General features: G+C 36.8%; 1 protein-coding gene across 1 annotated transcript; it reads right to left on the bottom strand.

Moving 5' to 3' along the window:
* Positions 1-942: 942 nt before the first annotated feature.
* On the bottom strand, positions 943-19,039 carry sau (Golgi phosphoprotein 3 homolog sauron). Its single transcript, XM_073969294.1, has 5 exons — positions 18,395-19,039; positions 2,367-2,494; positions 2,172-2,290; positions 1,919-2,094; positions 943-1,662 (listed from the first exon to the last, which is right to left on the bottom strand). The coding sequence occupies exons 1-5, from the start codon at positions 18,608-18,610 to the stop codon at positions 1,414-1,416; spliced, it is 888 nt and encodes a 295-aa protein (XP_073825395.1). The 5' UTR covers positions 18,611-19,039; the 3' UTR covers positions 943-1,413.
* Positions 19,040-27,516: the final 8,477 nt, after the last annotated feature.

Raw genomic sequence — 27,516 nt, 5'->3', positions numbered from 1 at the left:
ATCAGGTTCGAATATGAACTACATATATTTGTCCACTCCTTCGGGTACCTACCACACAAAATTTCAGATAAGTTCACTTTAAGACCTGCTCTCGAATCACTTTGATTTTTGTTGAAGCAACTTGCATTCGCTGCCTTTATTACGACAGTAGAAGTTTGTTCAGGGGCCAGTCCATATTTCTTGAGAAAACAACCCCAAAGGTTTAAAAACCACCATACGTAGTGGCTGGAGAGCACGATTTGGTCCAAAATTTGGCCATCGTCATATTTTGTCGAAATTAGTGGGCGCGATATATATGTATCAGTAAGATATGACTCCCAAAATAAAATCCACTTCCATAATGGACTATGTCGGTCCATTCCTTTATGTACCTCTTCCGCAACACTTTTGAACTCTAATCCTAATCCACATTTTTGTCGGCGCGTTTAAAGGTCCGAAAAGGGCCACAAAATTCTGAAAAGACCATAAATATATTTGATCTGTCCGTAGATAGAAGTTTCAGTTCACATAGGCTGAGGATATATCTCTGTCGACAAAGCCGACTGACACCTTTTTACTTAAAACATAGAATGGAATATAGTCGACATATACCTGTCTATTTCATGTAGTTTCTGGAGTGTTTTGCTCCAAAATGATCAGAAATATGACGAATTTACATTGTTCTGCATGCAATAGCCGATATTGGCAGAAAATCTAATGATATTACAATTTGGAAGACAAGAACTTTGAGAATACGTGAATTTTTCTATGGAAAGATAAAAAGGAAGATACGAATAATAACAAAGAAAAAAAAAAGAGTTAAAACATTATATCAATTTGTTTTCTTTCTTCTTCTTATATATTTACTTTAATAAAGTGTTTTTCTCTTTAATTAATATTAATTAATTTCTTTTTAAATGATTTGTAATTTTTGCTTACTATCAAAACCTATATAAAACATTGTTTTCTTTTTGTTGATTGAGTTAAATTTTAAAATATTCTTTTTCTTGTTTATTAATTAATTTTTGTTTACTGCACTCTACTTAATATGCATTATCATTCTTTATATTTAACATTAAAGTCTGTGTGTGTGAGTGGGAGGGTCTGAATTGTGTGTGAATTTCTCTTATATTTAGAAGAAAAGAAAAAACGTATAAGACACAGAAAACAGGAGTTTTAGAGCTTCTTTTACATAAGTGGCATTGTTGTTGTTATTTTTTGGAAAATATATATTTTATATAAGTGTATATGTTTTGTTTTCTTTTTTTATATTTTGTATGTATGTATATGTTGTTGTGTGTATATATATTTTTGTTGTATTATTTTAATTTACTAATTAAAAACGTAAATTATAATTTATATAAAGAGAAATATGTTAAACAAAAAATGGAAAGAAAATATATATAATTAATTTGATTAAAATAGAATTTGATTTTATTTCGTAAAAGCCATAAAAACTGCCCATAAAATTTCATTGGCATTCGGTTTTGCCGCCTCCGCTTCGAAATCCAAGTCCAACAACTCTCTGACACGTTTCATGGCCACTTCGTAGTCATCATCATTAAGTGGGGCAAAGGCATTTTCAATGACATCGCTGGCATGGGCCAGGAATATTAAAGCCAACATACGTTTGTCCATGCGTTGCGCATCATTTACCCATTTTGATAAAACGGAATCTTGAATCTGAAATAAAAAGAAAATACCGTAAAAAGGTGGGAAACATGATTAATAAAACTGTGCAAGATTTTTAAGTGAAAACAAATTGCACCACGCTGGACCGCACGACAACATTGGAACGAAACCTCATTGATACGAGTAGCAAACTTAGTTACCAAGTTCTTGTCATGGCAATATTTAGCAGTAAATACTCCCATTGAAGGCTGAGCACATGGACATGCTAACTAGAAAATATACATGAAATATAACTATTAACACTCACCTTTCTCACCAAGCGACATTTGACCACATTATCACTAAGTGGATGTGTTGTCATATCGAATAATAGGAAATTTTGTTTTTCTGTTGTTAATACTCCTTTTTCGACTAAGTTCTTAGCCAAACGTTCTCGTACATTTTTCAGTTGATAGCGTAATTTCAATGGATTCCAAGTTTCGCCTTAGAAAAGAAAAATGAAGGGAATTCAATACAGAATTGATAAAAGCAAATAATCCTGGAAGAAGCAAAATGCATACCACTTAAATATTCAATCCAACTTTGTACCGTTTCGGGAGGATTTGTTTCTTTTATGTGCTTTAATGCTTCATCTAACAGTACATCACCAGTTGGTTGATCCGATTTCAGTATGACTTTTCTAAAGGGTTTTCAAAAAACACAAAATGAATACTGATAAAATCAACCATACTGCGTTATATAAAACGCAATTTCACCTTGAACATAATCCACGTCTGCGCATACCAGACTTTTCCATCATAATTCGACCACGTAAGCCCAGCTCGATAAGAATGCAGCCACGAAGGCCACTCGATATGCAATCATTCCAAAAAGATGTGTAACCCTGAAATAAAAAACACAAATTATATTTTAAGGATTTTTATTTTGGTTATAAATAAATATTTTGGAAGAAGTTATTTTTAGAAATAAAAATTACATTTGCAGAATAAGAATGTAAATCCTGAATGATGATTTTACCCTCAAAAAGGGTTTCAATTTAAGAAGTTACCTCTACTTGTCACTTGAAAAAAATCGAAAAAATGTTATTGGCTTATTTTGAAGTACAGGTAGTATAGAGTATACCGCAAAAAGTCGATTGGAGCAAAATTGGCTGATATATGAGACTTAGAATGGGACAATTTATTGTTATTTGTATGTAGCATGGAAACTTTAAACGCGTGTTTCTCGAAATGACATTATTCAAGTCAGTGCCAAATCGATTTTTTAAAATTCTGTTTCGCTTAAAGACAAAATTATTAGGTTCTTGAAACGCCCACAATAATATACCAAGATCGGCCCATCCGTTTTCGAGCTATCGTTGGCACCGCAAAACGCTTTTACAGAAAACGGGTTTCGCAGGAAGGATTGGGGGACTTTAATGCTCATCATGAGTTGTGGCATTCGGTCCTCAGAAACGACCAGAGGGGTACAGCGCTGGCTGAGCAGATTGATAACTCTATGTTTTGCACGGTCAATGAGGACGCCCCTGCCAGAATTAGCGCAGAGTGTCTCAGTTCGCCAGACATAACTTGGTCTGATAAATGACGTTGTCTGGCAACTCGTCATTGACCTTGGATCAGACCATCTCCCCATAATTGTCTCCAATGGCAGACCGCCCGATTCCATTACCTCTAAACGCCGGACTTTCGTTGATCATGGGAAAGCTGATTGGCCGAGTTTCAGAGAGTTCACTAATCACCGCTTCAGATATCTAACCAATCCTTGTGATGTTCGGGTAGCGGAATGGACGTTCCGAGACATCATCACTGCTGCATCCACTCGCCATATACATGCTGGTCGAATATCCGAAGTGAGACCAAATTTCCCAGCAGAGGCGACGGGATTAGCAAATGAGCGTGATGAGCTTCGTCGAGCCAACTCCAGTGACCCCCGAGTCAGGGAGCTGACACTGGAAGTTAACAGGTTGGTAGTTGAGCATAAGCGGAACCTGGAAAGAAATTTCGAACTCTCAGTCACTTCTGGCGACGTTACGTTATCCGAAGAGGTGCTTAAGTTATTTCAATCGCCAGTTTTTCGAGCACCCCGGATGTGACAGGACTAAGAGAAGAGTACTACGTCGGAATAGTTATCTTCCTTCGGAGGATGAACCACCCACAGCTTACAATGGATGATGTTGCGAACGCTAAATCATTCAAAGCGTTGGGCCCTGATGGAATCTCCATGGTAATTCTGAAAGTGCTTGATATGCCGGGAGTCGAGTATCTCACCAAAGTTCTCAACTTGTCCGAAGTCTGGAAAATGGGCAGGGAGATCTCGCTACGGAAGCCAGGCAAGGATGCCATCAAAAGTGAATCGTACAGGCCGATTTCACTTTTGTTGTTGCCGTAGCAAATGCTCTTGAGGCCTTAGTCCTCCCCAGTGTCGGAAATAGCCATATATTTGCCGATCATCAGCATGGATTCCGTAAGCAGCACAGCACGAAAACAGCGCTGCACGCCACACATATTAGCCGAGGACTCAAAGAGAACAATGGGACAGTGGCGCTCGACTTATCAAAAGCCGTTGATATAGTCAAGCGCTCTACACTGTTTGACTAGACTACCCTCCGGCCATGTTCGAAACGTTGGATAATCAATTATATGCGTGGACGTCAGTCGTGGAAATCAGGAACCTGAAGCCCAAGCCCTGTATAGTGAAGCAAGGAGTTCCTCAAGGTGTGATGATATCTTCGGAATTGTTTAACCTCTACATCTCCTGTATTCCGCCCCTTCCAGGCGGCATAGAGATCGTAACTTCCCTGATGTCATTTGTGAAAGGCTGAACTCCTGTTTGACTGATCTTACCATGCGAGGAATACGCAAATATCCGCCAATAAATCCACGCAAGGAATATGCAAATATCCGCCAATAAATCTACGGCCACTCACCAGAGGTGAGGTCAGACTTAAATGACATGTTCGATGGTAGCAGATTTCCGTCCATAAACTACCCCAAAATTCTAGGGGTCACATTCGACAGCATGTTCATGTCGTCGGCTTATGCCACAGCTATCTGTGACAAGCTGAGATGTAGAGAGATTTCGCACTGAGAACTCCAACAGGGTGCCACCTCATATCTTCAGTGGACCATATACATGAAGAGACAAAGATTCTTCAAGTAAAGCAACACAATGTCAAGCTTTCGTTACATTACTTGATTGGGTGTTACCGTGAAACCCATCCTAGTCTCCATATGGTGGATAGGACCGCTCCATCCCCTAAATCAACAAGCCTATCACGATTTAAATAGCATTCACCCAGATGCAGTCGCAGTTACCATAAACAACTATCGTATGAATGTGCTCCTCGGAGAACATCTCCCATCTATAGCAGCTGAGGAGCGTCAACTTCCACGATAAACCAGAGTAGTTTTGGCTCAACTACGCTCGGGATGGTGCAGCCGTCTGAATTCCTACAGGAATTGAAACGCTGCAAAACATCTGCCCAGCTACTGCCCTGCCAAATCTACTCAACAAACTCCAGTAGCTTTGATACAATTCATAGAACTATCGATAGACACATTCATAGAACTATCGATAGACCCACAGCCAGATTAAGCAGATAAAACCAACCAAAGCATATCAAGTACTGTTACAGCAACAACCGCTGAGCATAATAATTGACGAATTCAGCACCGGATTTGGAAAAACCTTCAGAGATCTTAAAATTTCTTCCGAACGTACATCAAGTTCCAAGAGGGTCCATATCGGTCAACACCTTCCAGTATTTCTCTCGAAGTGTTCATATTTTCATTAAAGTGATTTTCGATGACCAATTTTTACCGAAGTTTCTACGTGTAGTCCGGTTTACAGCGATGGGCAAGTTCATGCTTCCCGAGATAGTGGTCCAAAAGCTCTAAAATGTCCTAAAGTGAACAACCAAAATGGGTGGTTGTCACAATTTGTCACTATTGCACATCACAATATTTCTCTGAAGCAAGTCTGAAGATGGACTATATCTGCAACCCCCTCACAAAAGTTCAAAATGTTCGCTTAAATGCGAAGTGGAAAAACTATTCTGATTTTAACGATATAATTTTTTAATAAGCAAGTCCATGCTTCCGTCATATACCCTATAACTATCGTAAGAAAAATTCCCTAATTTAAATTAACAAATAACACGAGAGTATTTTCTGAATAATGTTGCTATATATTACATACAAAATGTTCACACGCTGCTTAAAATTGCAAGCATACGTCATAAATTTCGAAATAAAATAAAGTCACCTAAATAAATAATGCACTCCTCGTATGTGATAGTTGTTAAGACACAATTATTGCAGACATTTGTGACATAAAATTTTTTTAGTATCAATTACTAAAATTAAAAGCGATAACGACAGCGCGATGGAATGGGGGTGGTGTATGGATAGTGAACGAAAAAAGTATTGTAGACGACCGTATGAATACAATCGCTAAAATACCAACAAAATAGCAATCATGAAAGAAAAAAAGAATAATAAACAAAGCCGTGAACAAGAGAAAACAATCAACTACTTTATCAGTAAATTAAAATAAAAAAGAGAAAACTAAAACATGAAAATATTTTTAATTTTTTTTTTTTTCAGTACAAGAAACTTTTTTAAGTTAAAGGTTATGAAACTGAGAGGCAAATAGAACATTACAGAGAATATATTTCAAATTGTATACCGTTCTTTGCTTTGCCGGCACAATTTACCGCAAACCATTACATTTGTTTTACACTTTCACCATGCACTTCTGCCGTTATGGACCCCCGAATAAGGGGCCTTGATGCAAAGGGGATCATTTTGTCAGGCTCATGTTTTCCAAACCGTTAAGAATGGTAATTTACAAATGCAAAGATATAGCTCTTGCCATAAAGAACTAAAATTGCGAACACATACCACGCGTCCATTTTGTCAAAAAGAAGGTACCCTTACATAAAAGTATAAAAATATATAAAATTCAACCTACTCAGATGAGTGGGTGTGTTTGTTTGATTTGATAGATTTCATTGACTTGTTATGCATCAACTACTTAATGATCCCATAGTTCCTTACTTAAATTTGCTCAAAATAATAACTGATACTAATTTGGCCTTATATCTATGAACCATTTTTTAAAAGAATTGGACATTTTTTTATTCTTTATCTCAGACGAAGAAAAAAACTAAATTGAATGCCATCACGTTCCGTGATAACTATTTTCTTGAAAATGATTTTGTTGTTGTGGCACCAACATACAACGACGACAACCTTCCGGTTCTAATCACAACAAATTTTCAAAACATACCAATTGATTAAAGCGATAAACCGTTTTGAAAATACACATATGAATGAATACAAAACACACATCTGTAACAATTGAACATAAAATTGAAACAATAAATCAGTGGAACGCAATTCTCCCTGTTCATATTTCTCGGAAAAATGGGGAAATCTTATGTTTGATTAAGAACAATAACAGAGGCTGTACAAAGTTATTTAAACTGATTTGATCGAGGTAAATAGTATAATAATTGTAAGATTCGAATACTGCCAGTGCTTAGTGTCAAAGTTTAAGTACTTGGTAGTATTTTAAGAAACATTCTTGGAAACATCTAACCTCAAGTTTGCGAGGAAGTTAGTTTAGGTTAGGGGATGTGCAGCCACTAATTGTGACTGCGTCACTCGGAGACCTTCCGGTCCATTGTGATCATCCAGTAGAAAAAAGCTGCAGGAAAAGAGGAGGTGGAAAAAGGGAGGATAGGGGGAAAAAATAAAAAGAGAAAGTTGTTAGCGCAGTGAAAGAACGAATAGATTACAAGAATGTTTAAGAGTGGAGTAATAGTTTTAGAGTAGGAGAAAATATTTATTTTTAATGGTAGGCAGAATAGTTGAATTAATTTACACGTTCAGGTTGCGCTGTCCCAGCCACATCAGATTTTTGATGATGTTGTAGATCACAGCAGGTTCCACAGTTGAGTAGAAAGTTAGACACGGTGGAAAGTGAGCACCTACTAACCTATGCCGTCTACGAGCCATTGCTGAACAACGACACAGGATGTGCTCGATCGCCTCTAACTCCTCCTCGTCCTCACAGAGTCTGCAGTAGTCAGTTCAGTAACACCATCATCACATTTGTTGGTATGGGCCCTGATGTAGCAGTGTCCAGTAATGACTCCCGTCGTTACTCTAACTTCAGCTTTACTCAGGTTCAGCAGAGAGTTCGTTCTTTTGACTGACAGAGACGGCCATATGGATCTTGCCACAATGCACCTAGGTTCATTATGCCACAATTCACTGGCTCTTTCGTCAGAGAACGTTTTAATATTTTGAAAGAAATGACAAATGGGTGGTTTGATAGAGTCAGCGATAGCTAGGTCTGTGGACTGCGATCCTCGCCTAGCTAATTCGTCTGCTCTTTCATTACCCAGATAGTCGCGGTGTCCTGGTACCCAGCATAGCCGGAAGCCGTTAGTTAGCGTTCCCAAGGCTGATCTACACTTAAGGACGACATCGGATTTGATGTTGGAGGATTTGATGGCTTTAAGAGCCGCTTGGCTATCCACAAAGATAGTCACCGGTTCAAAGATTTCTGCATCCAAACTTTTTATCAATTCCGCTGCCTTCCAAATCGCGAAGATTTCAGCCTGGAAGACACTACAGTTGCTGTCTAGCCTGTAGGTGTACTCAAGAGATAGCCTTTCACAGTAGACGCCAGCCCCGGTACCTTCCTCCATCTTGGAACCGTCTGTATAGAAAGCCAGACCGTCCAAAGGGGGGTTACTGCGGTTCCAGTCATCTCTACCAGGTATAACGACGTCTATATCGTCAAATCTCAGGACTGATGATATATAGTCGCTCAGTTTTCCGCGTTGGTTCACATTTATGCCTGATTCATTCAGGATACAACCATGCCCATAGGTACAACCGCGCCAGAGATCCTGTTCATGCAGCCGTAGGGCACTGCGACTCAGTGGTTTTAAGTTCAGCATTGCGTTCAGAGCTGCCTGTGGTGTGCTCCTTGTGGCTCCAGTTATGAGGATCGAGGCTGCTCTTTGTACCTTGTCAAGCCTACCGGATGTCGATTTTTGGCGCAGTGAGTGCCACCAAACAAGAGAACCGTAGGATAAAATGGGTCTAACCACGGTGTTATACAACCAGTGTACAATCGATGGGCTTAGGCCCCAACTTTTCCCAATGGAATTCTTACATGAATAAAGTGCAATCAATCCTTTCTTCGCCCTTTCCTCAGCATTCCTGTTCCATTGCAATTGACAGTCCAGGATAGTGCCGAGGTACTTTGCTTCGGGCGAGAGCTGAAGCTGCACTCTATCCAGTGTTGGTGGTACACATACGCCGAGCTTACGCTCTCTCGTGAACATTACCAGTTCTGTCTTGGTTGGGTTTACTCCAAGGCCATTGGCCTTAGCCCAGCGCGACAGCGTCGATAATGCTCCTTGCATAAGCTCCGAAATGGTTGACGGAAACTTACCGGAAATCAGTAGTACAACGTCGTCCGCATAGGCGACAACTTTTATACCTTAATTGTCCAGGTCCGTCAAAATATTGTTTATAACAAGTAGCCACAGTAGCGGTGAGAGCACCCCTCCTTGGGGGGTGCCTCTAGTTACTGTTTTCCTAATTTTTGTCTCCCCAATGCTGGAGTTTATAATTCTGCTTTCTAGCATATTATTTATCCAGCAAGTTAGAGGTTCAGGAGGAAGTAAAAGAGGAATTATACTGAAGCAACTAAGAAGGAAGGGATGGAAGTGAGCCGGCTGATGAGAGAAACCATCCAGCTTTGGAGCAAACGCGAGTAGACGAAGCAATTATGAGTCTGTGACAGCATCAACTGCTTAAAAGGTTGCCGGTCCCTAATCCACCAATCCAAGCAGTGGTTGTGAGAATGAGGTCGTCCGGGGAACAGTTTCTTGCCGCGAAGAAGTTGACACTGTCACAGTCGGTCCATTTGTCTGCGTGTTATACCTCGGTGACGAGGCTGGCGTTTTCTCACATGAAGCAAAAATATATACATACACAAAGCTAAATCAAAGCTATCAAAGCTTAAATCAAACTCTGTCACATCAAAGCTAGTGAAAGATTGTTAAGAAGAACTTGCTAAACTAGGGTGTCTGTCAAGAGTAACTCTCACATAGGGGACTTTTTGGGAACGAAAAAGCGTATGAACTAGCTAGATCAGTCAGGGACGTACGCAGGGGGGGGGGGGGCACGGGGGGCCCGGGCCCCCCCCGAAAGTGTTTGGTCGAACAAAATTTGTTAAGCTACTGTAACTACTTATTATATTTTTTTCTCATAAAAATGTTTGTATGTTTGAAGATTTTAAATTAAAACTTATACTTTTCTTAAGTTTCTAAACAGAAAATGTTCATCATTAACAAGTTTTGTAAGAAAATATTTGAAAATTTTTTGTTTGTATGCTGTTTTTGAGAGAAACTTCCAATGAAATCTGAATTACTTCTTCATGTCATATCATTCCACTATCAAATGCGAATTCCATAATGAATATACTCCAACTTTATGTCATATTCGAACTATATAGAGTTCTCGAGGATTAAAACTCATTCTGTAACAACAAAAATAACGAGTTCAGTATTGTGGAAATGGAAGTATATGAAAAAATATCTATTGGATAAAATGTATGAAGGGTCTGTCCTTCGTGGACTACATCTTGAAAGCCAATTAGAAATTTGTTTTACTGCCATCGCCAAAATTTTGTTATTCTATTTTAGACAAATTAGCTGCTAAACAGTATGAGAAAATAATGAAGGCATATGACTTTTTGTGCGTCACTTTATTTTTTTCCTTATCATCACCGAAGTATAATTGTAGTATTAGACTTTAAGGTTGCGAGATTATATACACTAGGATACGATACAAATAGGTCTCATCAAAATAATGATATTAGACTCCACATACGTTTGGACGATATTCATTTCAGACAAGATGGAAGTACTTACCACCGTCCGTGCGTCTGTATCTCTGTTTGTCTGGCAGGTTGGAACTCATGATAAATCTCGAACGGATCAACCGATTTGGTCCAAGATATGGATCTCGTAATGTTTTGTCCAAATTAAATTTAAGTCATATCGGTACATTTGTCATAAAAGTTAAAAAATGTTCGCCAAAATGGTCGAAGGGACTAACCGATTCAGTCTAAAATCGAACCTTATATGGACTATATCGGTCCACTCGGAAAATTACTTCCAAAAGTACATCAAGTTCCAAGAGAATATGTTTGGACAACATCTTCAGGTCCCTCGACCAAGTTTAACATAATTGCAGTTTGAAGACTGTTCGAGGATCCTTTGGACATTTTGTAGTCTTGTTTACAGCGATATCTTATTTTTCGTGGACAAGTTCATGCTTTCTGACAAAGCTCTAAAAATTACGGTGACCAACTAAAATAGCTAAAATAAGATACATTTCCAAAATTAATTAGCTTTTGATAATAATTTTTAGCGAATAACTATGTGGGGTTCAATAAGGATCAATTGTTATTTGTATAACTATATAGAAACTAATCGTACAATTAACCCCCAGTTTATGTATTTCGAAACGAAAATGTGTGCGCAAGAAACACACCCAAATCTTAGTTTTGGAAATTTGGTAGTTTTTCTTGCGTATTCATTTTCTTATCGACATACATAAACTGGCCCTAAGAAACAAAAATTATAACGCTTCTTTTGTAACATTATATTAAAAGTAAAAATAATCCTGGAATCAGACTCTATCTCTCCCGTAAAAAACACTGTTCAACACTTTTAAGATAATCTTGTGCAAACAATTTGAAGTGAAGATTTTGTGAAAGTACAGACCCAAAATACATAAGCTCTAGTTGCGTTTTGTTGAGTCAGATCCAGCTTGGATTTTATGGCCCCATCTAAACATTGTTAAATATTGAATTTTTAAGGCTATATCTCTGAAACCAATGCAAATCTTCTTCTGACCTCTGAAGCAAATTTGTAGATAAGAGCCAGAATAAAATATTTGGAGAAATAATGAACTGGAAAAACTACATTTATTGCCTCAAATGCTATAATATATCTAAAAATTCCATAATTTGTATATAGTTCGCACCATTTCTTCAAAACTGTTAAATTTTTCTTAATGTTTTCATTTGGCAACATATCAACGACAACGACAGACGATATTCTTAAAAATTAAGCTAAGATCATCGAAATAGTGAAAATAGTCTTTGCAATAGCAAAGACAACGGCAATTCTTTGTGGTTGTAAAATTTTGCGATAAACCATAACGTGGACCTGTATGATTAAAAACTTTACCAACGTGGCCCGATATTGTCTCCCAGTAAAATGTTCTATGCCAAAGATGCCATTCAATCATGGGTGCAAGTGATCTGGCATGTCATCTTTATAGCATCTTCATCGATGAATTTTATATGAGCGTGGACCCCAGAAGATGCTATTCATTTTTGTATCCAAATGCTTTGGCATGTAATATCCACCAATGCTTTGGCATGTCATTTTCACCAACCCTTTGCAATAACATTTTCATTACGACGAGAGTTTTAACAACGTTGGTTGTGATTTCGAGTCTCCGACAACATTAGGCCTATTGTAACAAATTAATCTTATATATTTAGAAAAATGTGTATAAATACAAACACAAAATCCATCTCTATTGGATCGATTGAATGGGTTCAAATGCTGATGAAAAAATTAGATCTTTCACGACTTCCTTTGCATGGGTTCAAAGCTAACGTCATTTTCCGGAAGTCGTTTTCTAGTTACTTTCGTCGACGACTTCTCTCGAAAAGTGGTTGTATATCCGTTGAAGAGAAAATCGGATGTTTTTTCCAAATTCGTGGAATTCAAATCTTTGGTTGAGAAGCAAACCGGAAGGAGAATTAAAATTCTTCGAACAGATAATGGAGGAGAATATGTGAACAAGCAGTTTTCAAATTTCTTTAAGGAACAAGGAATAGTTCATCAAAGGACTTGTGTATATTCTCCTGAACAGAACGGCGTTGCAGAGCGGATGAATCGAACCATTATGGAAAGAGTTCGATGTATGCTTCTAGATAGTGGTCTAGATCATCGTTTTTGGGCTGAAGCCGCAGCCACGTCCGCATTTTTAATTAATCGTGTTCCTTGCCGTGGCTCAGACAAATGCCCAGAAGAAATATGGACTGGACGCAAACAAAATTTGAAATTTTTGAGAGTTTTTGGTTGCCCAGCGTTAGTTCATATTCCAAAAGAAAGGAGATCAAAACTAGATCCGAAATCGGCCGAGTGTATCATGGTGGGATACAGCAGTGAAAGCAAAGGATATCGTTTGTACAACCCTAATGATGGTAGTATAATTATAAGTCGAGATGTTGTTTTCGTAGAACATAGGCAAGTAATGGCAACAGAAAATAGTGTGCAAGATTTCTATTATCCTGATTTGGTACATTATGGTGGTGTCGATTCAGGGGAGAGTGAAATTGATGTCGCATCAGAAGCAATTGATGTCCCATCAAATCGTGACAGTGAATCGACCCCTTCGCCACGTTATAGCGAAACGGATAATGACGATGAACAAGCCGACGGCACCTTAGTTCCTGGCGAGGCATATCCTGAATCGGAGTCGGACAGCGAATATTTGGATACTGATTGGCCTTCGAATTGTGATAATGCAGAAAGACGAACTGATAGCACATGGTCGCCGGATATGCATAATAACCAACCGAGCAGTGAAGGACCGACTATACGCAGATCTGAAAGAATCGCAAACAGAAATCAACCGTCATCAAGTTTTTGTGCAATGGAGTTTGTTTCGACTGATCCAGGAAGTTTCAAAGAAGCAATGTCTTCAGAGCATGCGGAAAATTGGAAATCTGCTATGAACGAAGAAATCAACTCACTGAAGTCAAATAATACGTGGTTTTGACAGAATTACCACCGGGTGAAAAGGCCGTGCAGTGCAAATGGGTGTTCAGAACCAAATGTGATAATGATGGTAATCCAAAGAAATGGAAAGCTAGGCTGGTAGCGAAGGGATTTACACAGCGAGAAGGAATAGATTTTAACGAAACATTTTCCCCCGTCGTTAGATATGAATCGGTAAGATTTCTTGTTGCCCTTGCTGCAAAAAACAACATGGTGATACATCAAATGGATGCGGTCAGTGCATACTTAAATGGAAACCTTAAAGAAACTATATACATGCAACAGCCAGAAGGATTTGGTGATGGTTCGAAAAAGGTATGCAAACTCGAGAAATCTTTGTATGGTTTAAAACAGTCTGGTAGAGTCTGGAACCAGACTATAAATAATGAATTGTTGAAAATGGGTCTTGTTCGGAGTGACATCGACCAATGTATATACCACGATACCAACAACGGGTATAAGCTTTATATCGCAATATACGTCGACGATGTTCTCATTTTTTCGGATAATATCAAGGCGGTCCGAAACGTAAAGAAGAAACTTTCTAAAGCGTTCAAAATGAAAGATATGGGTGAAGTATCAAATGTGCTTGGAATGAAGATCACAAGAGGCGTAGATCACATAAAGTTAGACCAAAGCAAATACATAGCGGATGTGTTGAAGCGTTTTAGAATGGATGATTGTAACCCTATTTCAACGCCAATCGATATTAATCAAAAGTTATCGTCTTCTATGAGCCCAAAGAATGACAAAGAGAAGAATGAAATGTCACGTATTCCATATATGCAGGCAATTGGATGTCTGTTGTTTGCATCACAGATATCACGTCCAGATATATCATACGCCGTTAATGTGTTAAGTCGTTTTAGCACAAACCCTGGCAAAGCTCATTGGGAGGCCGTAAAGCGTGTAATGCGTTATTTAAAGGGAACGCTCGATAAAGGATTGGTTTACAGAGCAAATAGTAAACAATCAAACATGATCGGTTATTGCGATGCTGATTGGGCAGGCAATGTGGATGATCGACAGTCAACAACAGGCTACGTATTTATTTATCAATCAGCTGCTATTTCATGGGCAACGAAAAAACAAAAGACCGTAGCACTTTCTTCAACAGAAGCTGAATTTATGTCCGTGACTGCAGCTATTCAAGAATCAATTTGGTTAAAAAGGCTGGAAAAGGAACTCAACCCAGATTGCGAAACAGCCATCAAATTATTTTGTGACAATAAGGGGGCTATACAAGTGGCCCTGAACAACAACTATTCAAACAGAACAAAGCATGTGGATATAAAAGCAAAGTTCATTAAACAAAAAATCGAAGCAAAAGAAGTTACCCTAGAATACATCTCAACAAACGAAATGGTAGCAGATGCCCTCACGAAACCTATATCAGTACAAAAACTTAATAAGTTAATGAATTACTTTGGTCTTTTATAAATCCATAATACGTTAATTGATAATTTTAAAACAAATGTTTATACATTCAGGGAGAGTGTTGTAATTAGAATGTTTTACTCATTTGTATGTTTACTTTGCTGTTAAAATACTATATTCGACATAGCATGTCATGCCTTTAATTGTATAAGTTTTTTTTCCAAAACTTGTATACATTTTCTCAGTCTCAATAAAAACTTTAAACACAATATTATTGTGTTTTGTATGTAGCATAGAAACTAAAAACCTCTTTTCCTCGAAGTGGCACTTTTCAAAGCGGTGCCCACTGTAGCTCGAAAACGGATGCTCCGGTCTTTATATGTTTTTATGCGACTATTATACACATAAAGCATGTGATTAACCGAGAGAGTCTTTAAAAAACTGCTGACGGTGCCCGACAAAAATATCAATTTTTTGCAGTTTTTATATTTGTTAAAATCGAAATTTTGATTTTAACTGTTCAAAATTTTTAAAAATTGATTTTTTTAATTCAGTTTCCATAATTAGGCTCGTAATGATCACACAAAAATATATGCTGATGGTTTTTGTTATTTTTCAAATTACAGTGGGTACCGCAAACTGCTTTAGTAAAAACAGTGCTTTATAGGCGGGCATTTTTCAGAAAGATTTATCAAAAAAAAAAAAAGAAGTTAACTTAAGGTTTAATAGACTTCTTATAAAAATGCATGAAAATGGCTTTTCTGAGTCTTATAAGTGGTCATAACCCATTAAAATAGCTTTACGTAATGCTACGCAACATTTGAATTTTTCATGATTTTTGGTCAAGTTGGGCCCCCCCCGAAATGAAATCCTGCGTACGTCCCTGAGATCAGTATCCGCCACTAATGAACTACCAAAGACGTCAGTCGCAATACCAATTGGAGTAGTTACTACTACTACTTGGTCTCGATACAACGCCAAATGCACAAAGTTGCTGTCGGTAACCACACAAAGCGCTTAAATTTGCCACACAACGACCACTGTTGCAGCTGCGGAAATGAAGTGGAGGAGGAAACTGTTGAGCACCTCGTCTGTTCCTGCCCTGCACAAATGCAACGACGACTTAAGGATTTAGGACGACCGTTCCTTCATGATATCGCCGAGATAGCCGAAGTATGTCTGGGATACCTTCTTCATTTTCTCAATTCATCAGGCTGGATTTTTAAAAACGGTATTTCTCACATATTAATTGAGGCTGTAAAGTATAGCCACCACGTAAACCAACCAACCTGAAGATCACTACTGGAGGGACCATAATCTCTTCAATCAGTGCATCTTCTTCGAAACTTTGTACGTCATCGAAAGCGAGAAAGGATAACGCGAAGCTCGGCTCTTCGCAGTATCCATGAGACAAATTGTCCCAATTGTCCCGGCTAGCAATTATCGACAAGGCTGATCCCAATGGGCGCATCAGCGATTGTCATTGGTTACTTGTGGAAGGTCATCTTAGGGACATTCTCATCCGAACGTGGTTGACCAGAAAAATGTACCGCTTGGGCAGGGCGAAGAGTAGTGCAAAACACCGCATAGAATCGTTTCCGGCCAAGGATGAACCATCATAGCTTACAATGTTGCAAATATAATGTTGAATTTCTAAAATTAATTTTTCCTCATATCTCTCATTTGATGTTGGATTTAATGAATACAATTTTGACTACCTCGGAGTTTCCTGGGTCTTGGAAACTAGCCCGAGTAATACCGATTCCGAAATCATCTATCGTAAAACGTCAGTTGCCTCGACAAAAAAATGTTGGCTCAACAACAATCTGGATGGATGGACGTTACAGGTCCGCACGACACATTGCACCTTTGCAACTACCAAGCTAAACCTATTCCTCTTATGCAGAAGTAATCAGATCATAATCACATCAACGGAGAATCAATCACATTCCTGTACGTAAAGCTATGACCGGAAACAGAGCAACAGGAATACAATAATGAGATTATAAACCATTCTGCTACAAGCCGTTTTAAAAATTTTACTCAGTAATCTGCAGGGGCAAATACACTAATATGTGATGTTTTGTGTGTCACATCTACTAGTATGTAATTGAGACATATATGGTGTAGGACCGCATGAAAAGCTGCACCTATTTAATTTTATCGTTGGTTATAACCAGTAAAAAGGCAAAAAAATATATACATTTTTAAACTGGATATCGAATCAATAGCGGAAACCCCCAAACACCTAATTTTTTGCTTCTTAAAGATTGGCATTAATGTTTTTAAAGTCGTTATTAATTATTAATTTTAACCAATCTAGAAACTATACTATGGACCAGAATCTTTTATTCTAAATAATTATAGAGCAACGATCTTTGGACATTGACTGTTGACGCACAAGCTGCCATAGATAGTAAAGCGCGTAATGTCTTATAATGACAATGACTTCAATAAACAAACAAACATCAAAATTTTGCAACGCATTATTATGCCGAATGTGGGGTATATTCCTCAATAGTAAACTAAAGACAGAATGCAATTTCCAACAAGTTAGCGCACCGCAATGACTAACCCCCCGTTTACACATGCAAGTGGCAGTTCGAAAAACACAAATACACTCACACATATTCATTGCCACACCAACTAACAACCTCACTGCCGACAAAATTTTCTTGTCAGTAATCAATGTAAGTGCTTTGAAAGTAACTTCAATTTTTTTCCGAACGTCTACACATGCAAGTGTCAGTTCGAAAAAATTGAAGTTTCGACTATAATATGTATACACAACTGTCTGTAAGTTACTTGCATGTGTAATCATTGGGTAAGAGTTTACACATTCAAGTCAACCAACAAACAGATGGATGTCACCACAATCTGATGTGCCTGTCCCCATCGCCTCCCCTCAGCCAAGTAGGAGGAAAAGTAACTAAAGATAAGATGTATCCAAAAAAAAAAAAAAACAACGACCAACGTCATCAAAATAAAAAAAAAAACACTTGAGGAAAATAAAAGAAGAAGCTAAATTATTTGTTTAATAAAAAAATTCAAAAAATATTGCCAGAAGAAGGTAATGGAGAGTGGCACATAACAACAATACAAAAAAAAAAAACACAAACAAAAAAAGATGATGTGGAAGCTGATGTTGATGATGAGGTTGAGGGGTTTTATAATAATGTTTGTGATTGTAATGAAGACTATGATGATGATTATGATGAGGGTTTTAGCAAGCAGCTTGTTGACAATGTGGAAATTAAATAATCGCCAAATGTAAAATTGATTAAGAAAACAAGTTTTGTTTGGCATTTATGTAAATACAGGCACACTAAAAAACAAGAAAACATAAATAATAAGAAACACCTTAAAGAATAAATGAATAAAATGTAGCATTAAAACAGAAACGATTATATTAATGTTACAGCACTAAAGGAAGGCGGTGGAGAAGTGTGCTACATTCCTCTCGAACAATGCTATTGTCTTCTTTATTCCTGAACTGTTTTGTTCAAAACTAACCTCTTTATCTTTTAAACCCAGTAATAGCACCTCCTCCATCAATGTTAATCTTGTCTCTTTGGAGTCGCCATCATCGATATTGTCCTCGTGATCTTTGTTCTCTTGCAAGTCTTGATTTTCGTCGGGTGTATTTGCGTTTCCGGACGCACTGCCAGAATCAGCACCATTTTCACGGGAACGAACAGTACGTCTTACTAGACCATCGGAACGATTCATGTTTTTTATATTTTCACAATTCAACTCTTTGAAAGAACTTCAGATATTGGAATATGTTAGGCAATTGTATGAACTTCAGAAAATTGGAATTCTTTTTGCTTTCGATTGTGTATTGGGGATTTTGGTTGATTTTTTTCTTTCTTCGACTATGATGGTGTTGCAATTTTCTTTTCTTTTTTGTTTTCCACCTACTTTCGTTAAAAAACACAGTTTTCATGGACAACACGCTGACACATTCACCACACAAACATTTGTTAAGGAAATATTGCAACTTTTTAATGGTGTTTTGTTGTCTTTTTCTAAAATCTATAATTAATTTTATTGTTAATAACTTTTTTATTACTTTTTCCCCAACTGACACATTACATTCCACGACAAAACCATTTCGATTCTAATTGGAAATTGATTGTGCTTTCGATCTATCGATAACATCCGATTGTAGGTATTTATCGTTTTTTTTTCCTTTGGTTGAATGTGGCAAGGCCAATATCATCCCAGCAAAAAGTTTGCATCCTCGGATACAGTTGAATCACTATAAGCGTACAGTACATGTGCCGTTGGAGTACATCTTTTCCTATGAATTCACTTATGAATTTTACAAGAGAGCGCGCAGCTAGGATGCACTCCATTTTGCTTCCACAGCACACAGCTAGGATGCACTCCATTTTCGATCCAAATCACAGCATTTGATGTAGTGTTTTGGATTGAATTTAAAGGCACTCTCCTGATTGCATTTTTATGCCTGTAATTTCTACGCGTAGTTATCTATGAGTTCCTAGATATCCCCGGTGTAAGCAAAATTTCATAATTTCAACGCATAGGTAACGTTACCGAGTCAAAAACGGCCGTGTTACTTACACCAAGGATTTTACCTGGTTAATCGTTGCCAATGTGTTAAAAGTTGTAAAACACTTCTATGTGGCAATGATTTTGCGAAATCATGAATGAAAATCACCAATATTAGGTGTGTCTTTTTACGTGATAATTTGTAGTAATTATTACGAAATGTTACTAAATGCCATGGTACAATCATTACAATCATTATTATGTCAAAACAGTTTTGAAGTTGTTTGTTTGTATATATTGATTTTTAACAAGGTTGACAAAATAAAGTAATTCAAAATCAAATAAAAAAGAAAAAGTAAAACACACAAGAAATGTTATTGTGCCTGAAATGGACACTTCTTGGAAGTATACCAGAAGCCTTACGACACTCCAATGATTCCTAGTTGATTGGTAAGGCCAAATCATTGTTTTCTGTTTTATTTTTAACCGATTTATATATTTTGCAGATCGTTTGAACTGATGGATAGATGGATGGATCTTACGAATAGATTTCTCCAGGTACAGGTTAGGCCCTTAAGGACATTATGACGTTGGTGGCGGTGTAGTTGATGAAGACTATCGCGGCAATTTTGGTGTGGTGCTTTTTAATCATGATGTAGGATTTGAAGTGAAACATTGTGATCGAATTGGGCTCTTAATATGTGGGTGAAGATTTTTCCCTGAACTGGAACAAATGGACAAATTGGAAGAGACTAAGAATTTGCGCTTATCAACAGGGCAGTACATGAAAATATATAATAACAAATAAATATAGAAACGGGATATGTCTATCTCCATCCTGAACCCAAATTGTAAATTGTTCTTAAACTAAAATGGTGAACTTTTGTGGGGGAGGGGCCGGAAGTAGTGGATCGTTAGAGCACCATCTTCAAACTAGAAATGTTATGATATGCAAAGTTTGGACCAACGCAGTTTTTGGTTCGAGAGTTGTCGTCCCCACCAGCCACTACACATGATGGACGTAGGAGTTTTTTGCAGCTTTCGTGCAATTTTCTTAGGACGTAGGGACTTGCTCCTGTACCGTCATAATAGGGAATACAACGTGACCCAGAAATCGATTTGACGCAATTTGAGGATTGATCTATGTTTGGGCAAATTTTGGACCGAATCAGTCTATTCGTTCGAGAGTTATCGTGCGCTCCAGACATGGCTAACTCGACTCCAAATTGTCTGATACGGATTTCGTCCACATATACTGAAGGTCTAAAAACATTATTTCGATGAGACACATTTTGGTTGTTTAATAAATGAACAAGTAAGAAAAGCGTTAAGTTCGGTCGGGCCGAACTTTTTATACCCTCCACCACAAATTTCAGCCATTTCGGTGGATTAATGTGGCCACAACCTTCAAAATACCGAAATTCGGAAGGTACCGTTCTATGGAGGCTATATGATGGCGTGGACCTATACCTACAAATTTCTGGGGGAAAGTTTTATACGCCTAAAGAAGACTAAATACCAAATTTCAGCCATCTCGGTGTGATAATGAGGCTAAAACGTTCAAAATATCGAAAATCGGGAGATATTGTATTATGGGGGCTATATCAACACGTGGACCTATATAAACATTTTATGGTAGAAATGTTTCTTAGCCTCTGGAAACACAAAATACAAAGTTACAACCGATTCTTTGGTCAAATGGGTCTAATACATTCAAAATATATTAAAATGACGCGTACTTTATAAGGGGCCTTATGTGGGGGCTATACCAAAACGTGGACCTATATAACCCAACTTTGGTAGGAATGTTTTCTGGTCTCTGAAGACGCAAAATGCCAAATTACAACCAATTCTGTGGTCAAATGGGTCTAATACATTCAAAATATTTTAAAATGACGCGTACTTTATATAGAGCCTTATAGGGTGGCTATACCAAAACGTGGACCTATATAACCCAACTTTGGTAGGAATATTTTTTGGCCTCTGGAGACACAAAATACCAAATTACAACCAATTCGGTGGTAAAATGGGCCAGATATCTTAAAAATTCCTTAAAACGACGACGCGTCACGCGTCATTTTGTATGGGGGCTATACGAAAGCGTGGACCTACATAGCTCGCTTTCAATACCAAAAGTCCTACGTAAATATAACATATTTTCCCAAAATTTCATCAACCTACGTCAATCCGTTCGGACGCTAGAGTGATTTCCACAGACGGACAGACGGACGGACATGGCTATATCGATGTAGAATTGCACGCTGATCAAGAATATATATATACTTTGTGGGGTCTACAACGACTATTTCGAGTAGTTACAAACGTAGTGACAAACTTAATATACCCCCATCCTATGGTGGAGGGTATTAAAAGTAATATTTGAAATTAAATGAAAACAAAAGAAACATTGACAATTAAACAAAACTTGTTGCATTGTTATTAGTCATTTTGAAGTTATAAGCAAACCGGCATCAGAGTTGTTTTTTTATAATTTCATGAACCTGCCCAACCTTCTAATAATTGAACCATGACTAAATGCTGTCTTTTTACACAAAAGTTCAGTAAAAGAGAGCGAAGTGAGAGAACAATTTTGACAGTTGTTTGCTGAGAAATTGCTAAAAGTTGCTGAAAGAATTTTTCCCAGCAACATTTAGCAAGTTCGATCAGCTTTTTTTTAATCATCTGCTTATGGTCAGCTGCTCAATGTTTACCTTATTTTTGTGGAAAAATACTATAAATATTACGATTCAGCTATATTTATTGATTATTATAGTAATATATTAATAGTTTTTTATTTATTTTGCTTAAAATTTAAGAACTTTTTCATTGCTTTGGAGTTAGTTTTTCTTTCATGCATTGGCGCCAATGTTTTTGTTTTGGTAATCAACTGTTGTCTTGCTAAAGTTTACTAAATGCTGTCTTTTTACTTTTTTCTCTATTTTCGTATCAAAGAGCAAAATATCTCTTACTCTCTGAAAAGAAGTTAAGCTGAAAACAGATACAACGTTTGATTAAAGTTTTGCGTTGGGCGTCGAGAAAAAAACAACAACAACAGGGCGACGACGATACCAAAGTCCAGCGTTTATCTGTTTGCTGGCATATATTTCAAATGAATTTGAATTTTTCGGCATCATGCCCAACAGTGTAAAAACGGCCAAAACGACACAAAACTTTACCCAAACGTTGTATCTGTTTACAGCTTTACTGAATAATTATTACTGAAAAAGTAAAAAGACACAACTATTACCACATGATTTCAAAATTTACACGCCACGGTAAATGGCATGTAGAAATTACCAAACGCGTAGGTAAATATAACTAATAGGTAGCTACCTACCCGTTTACCCAGTCGCAGAAACGGCCGTGTTACTTCCCAGCAAAAAGTTTGGATCCGCGTATGCAGTTGAATCACTACAAGTGTACAGTACATTTGCCGTTGGAGTACATCTTTTCCTACCCAGCAAAAAGTTTGCATCCGCGGATGCAGTTGAATCACTACAAGTATACAGTACATTTGCCGTTGGAGTACATCTTTTCCTATGAATTCACTTATGAATTTTACAAGAGAGCGCGCAGCTAGGATTCACTCCATTTTGCTTCCACAGCACACAGCTAGGATGCACTCCATTTTCGATCCAAATCTCGGCCTAAGATGCAGTGCTTTGGATTGAATTTATATTCATTCTTCGGATTGCATTTTTAATCAGTCTAAAGATGCGAAATATCCCAAAATAAATAAAATGCATTTATTATTTGTGTAAAACAAGATCTCAAAGAACTTTATTATATTTATTATATAAACACAAATTTGAAAAAAGTTTCCATTAAATTCAATCACATTTGAGCTTAAGGCCTGCGTACATAAGCTGCTCTGCCTGATTGCCTTGCTTTCCTGCTTCATTTTTGACATAATAAAAATAAAAGAATAAAGAAGGCCGAGGAAATTTCGAACTGGGTTGCCCTTTTCTTTTTTATTCTTTTATCAGAAGTAAGCAAGGTAAGCAGGCAAGGTAGCTTATGTACGCAGGCCTTTACTTCTTCCGTTCTCAATTTAATCCAAGCGCATCTGATTTTGCTTCATCATCCAAAAGGTTTATAATGTTGCCTTCCCATCCCTAGTTCAGCTTTCGACAGGGACTTCAACTCCGTTCCATTAAAAATTTCCGTCTGGTGAATTACCCCAAAAATGTTCGCAACTTAAGTTTTTATTTCTTTATTTTACAACAAATTCTCCGAAATGTATACACTTTTGTTTGTCTTTTGAAGAAATGTGTAGGGATCAACCAACTGTTTTTTTTTCTGTAGGGATCTCTACAGCAACTGCTTATAAAATGTATCGAACGGAGTGAATTTTTCATAACTATGTTGGACTACATCGAAAGATGTTGTGAAATCATAACTCCAATTGCACAACTTCCAAAATTTTTTGCTGGCTATGAATTCACTTATGAATTTTACAAGAGAGCGCGCAGCTAGGATGCACTCTATTTTGCTTCCACAGCACACAGCTAGGATGCACTCCGTTTTCGATCCAAATCACAGCTTTTGATGTAGTCGTTTGGATTGGATTTATATGCATTCTTCGGATTGCATTTTTAATCAGTCTAAAGATGAAAATAAAATGAAAGCCATTGCGAAATATCCCAAAATAAATAAAATGCACATCTTCCAAAATTTTTTGCTGGGTTACACCAAGAATTTTGCCTGGTTGATCGTTGCCAATATGTTAAAAATTGTAAAACACTTATATATGGCAATAGCTTTGTTCCAGAACTAAAAAGTTTTTAAAATTTTTACGACTTTTACACATTTTACCCGAAAAACCGTTCCCGTACACAAAAATCTTGTAAAATGTTCACTTCTCTTTAAACAAAAATGGCGCTAAATGGCGCTCTCTTTAAAAACTTTTTCTCGACAAATTTGAGCGTGTAAAAAATAGTAACATGGTTGCCGGCGTTTTGCTTGGTTTACATTTACGAAATCCACTCGATTTCAACTGTCAATTCCATTGCTTAAACGTCAAATGAAATCGAATGGATATCAGATGAGTTTTCATTTGACGTATACGCAAAGGAATTGACAGTTGAAATCGAGTGGATTTCGTAAATGTAAACCAAGCATGTTATTGGCTGATACGCCGACTTCGACATTTGCTCCAGTTTTTTTTTACGTATTGTATATTATGTTTGTATGTCTTTAAGAATTGCAGATTGCTTGTAACCTAAATAAATGGTCACATAAGCCTGGTAACAAGTTTTGAAAATAATAAATAAATAATTAAGTATTTTCCATTTTTCCGTTCCCGAACTATCTCAAAAACCTTTTGTGTGAGAAACAATTTTTTACAGTTCTCTCTATTACGAGTTTTACTATTAAAAAGTACGGGAACGAAGCTAATGTTTTTACGAAATCACCCAGCAAAAAATTTTGGAAGATGTGCATTTTATTTATTTTGGGATATTTCGCAATGGCTTTCATTTTATTTTCATCTTTAGACTGATTAAAAATGCAATCCGAAGAATGCATATAAATCCAATCCAAACGACTACATCAAAAGCTGTGATTTGGATCGAAAACGGAGTGCATCCAAGCTGTGTGCTGTGGAAGCAAAATAGAGTGCATCCTAGCTGCGCGCTCTCTTGTAAAATTCATAAGTGAATTCATACCCAGCAAAAAATTTTGGAAGTTGTGCAATTGGAGTTATGATTTCACAACATCTTTCGATGTAGTCCAACATAGTTATGAAAAATTCACTACGTTCGATACATTTTATAAGCAGTTGCTGTAGAGATCCCTACAGAAAAAAAAAACAGTTGGTTGATCCCTACACATTTCTTCAAAAGACAAACAAAAGTGTATACATTTCGGAGAATTTGTTGTAAAATAAAGAAATAAAAACTTAAGTTGCGAACATTTTTGCAGTAATTCCGAGACGGAAATTTTTAATGGAGTTGGAGTCCATGTCGAAAGCTGAACTAGTGATGGGAAGGCAACATAAAAAACCTTTAGGATGATGAAGCAAAATCAGTTGCGCTTGGATTAATTGGAGAACGGAGAAAGTAAACCCAAATGTGATTGAATTTAATGGAAACTTTTTTATTTGTGTTTATGTAATAAAGTACTTTGTGTTCGTGTTTTACACAAATATTAAATGCATATTATTTATTTTGGGATATTTCGCAATCGCTTGCATTTTAATTGCATCTTTGGACTGATTAAAAATGCAATCCGAATAGTGCCTTTAAATTCAATCCAAAACACTACATCGAAAGCTGTGATTTGGATCGAAAATGGAGTGAATCCTAGCTGTGTGCTGTGGAAGCAAAATGGAGTGCATCCTGCCTGCGCGCTCTCTTGTAAAATTCATAGGAAAAGATGTACTCCAACGGCAAATGTACCGTACACTTGTAGTGATTCAACTGCATCCGCGGATGCAAACTTTTTGCTGGGCATGAATGAAAATCACCAATGTTACCACATGTTTTCAAAATCTACACGCCTCGGTAAATGGCACGTAGAAATTACCAAACGCGTAGGTAAAGATAACTAATAGGTACCATGGTTTAATAAGAAAGGTTAGCCAAAGCTTTATGTCAATTTAAATTTTTTTCATTCGAGTATTCCTAAAACTTCAAAACAATATACACAAACTGTGTATGTGTGTGTGGTGTTTAAATAAAAAGCCAAACAATTTTAAAAACAATCGAATTCAATGATTTTTAAAATTATTTTTGGAACATTTGTATGGAAATAATTCGTCAGGTTATCATTGAAACAAACATTTTATCATATCCACAACTTGATTATGCAGAGAAACATTGGCCCTTCATTCATTTTTCGCGATTTTTATAAAATGCTCAAAATTGGTGTTGTAAACATACCCACTTGTTGCTTAATTTTGAAGTTTTAGGAATTCAAGAAAAACAAGGGTTCTATAGATTTTTTTCATTTAAATCTACCTCTTTACTTATACCATGATAGGTACCTATCCGGTTACCTAGGGCTAGAAATTACGGGCATTAGTCAGTCTAAAGATACAATAAAAATGCAAGCCATTGCGAAATATCTCAGAATAAATAAAATGCATTTAAAGGTTTTTTATGTTGCCTTCCCATCACTAGTCCAGCTTTCGACATGGACTCCAACTCCATTAAAAATTTCCGTCTCGTGAATTACCGCAAAAATGATCGCAACATTATTTTTTTATTTTTATTTTTATTTATTTATTTCAATTCATATTTGCCTAGTCTTTCGACCTAATATGCTGTTTATATTAGAGCTTTTTGCAGGGTTAACCTTCTTTATGAGGATTTGTTTGAAATATAAGCAATGGAATTGACATTTAAAACCCAGTCGGTTTGTTAAATCCAGTTATATATAAACTGGGTATTAAGCTGTATACTACATTATAATGTTTATATAACAAAATTAATATAAAATAAAGTAATAAGTAAGGAATATTTAAACTACTCAAACAAAAATAATTACTATCTGTAAAAGTAGGGGTAGTAATTATAAAAAAAAAAACGATATAAACTTATAACATTTCGACTAATGGAGATTTAAAGTACTCCAGGAAATGGATGGGATGTTCAACTACTCGTTTAACAAAAATATACAATGATATATTATAAACATAACTAATTGGTAAAAAAACTATAATTTTTGTAAATTTAAATTTAGCAAGAAAACAAAGATTATGAAGAAAGGGCATTTTGTGCAAGCACACGATGAATTTTTAACTACTAAAATTAGTTATTAGTTTTATTAGTTTTTATTTTTTTATTTAAGGGCGAAACCTATAGCTCTGCGTGTTGCGTGTGCGTTCAAAAATACAAAAACAAAATACATGTATCTGTTGTTGTTTTCAATTTGAAATACATGTATTTTGTTTTTGTATTTTTGAACGCACACGCAACACGCAGAGCTATAGGTTTCGCCCTTATAACAAATTCTTATTGTATACACTCTCAAATGTATTCAAAATGTATACACTCTCTCTTATTTTTAGAATAAATGATTTCGCCGGCGGTGGGTAGGGATCAACCAACTGTTTTTGTGTGTTTTTTTTTTGTAGGGATCTCTGATGCAACTGCTTATAAATTGTATCCAACGGAGTG

Source organism: Musca autumnalis, unplaced genomic scaffold (assembly GCF_047663935.1).
Source record: "Musca autumnalis isolate F117 unplaced genomic scaffold, ASM4766393v1 scaffold_2, whole genome shotgun sequence".
Lineage (NCBI taxonomy): Eukaryota > Metazoa > Arthropoda > Insecta > Diptera > Muscidae > Musca > Musca autumnalis.
Note: the sequence above shows the minus strand (reverse complement) of the source record. Positions and strands in the feature narration are given on the sequence as shown.

What these genes read in the sequence shown, in the direction of transcription:
- sau (XM_073969294.1), bottom strand. Translation starts at nt 18,610, where the DNA reads ATGAATCGTTCCGATGGTCTAGTAAGACGTACTGTTCGTTCCCGTGAA. An exon ending in TGGGTTTAAAAGATAAAGAG is followed by an intron (nt 2,495 to 18,394) that starts GTTAGTTTTGAA and finishes TTTTTATTTCAG; the next exon opens with GGTTACACATCTTTTTGGAA. An exon ending in AGACGTGGATTATGTTCAAG is followed by an intron (nt 2,291 to 2,366) that starts GTGAAATTGCGT and finishes AAAACCCTTTAG; the next exon opens with AAAAGTCATACTGAAATCGG.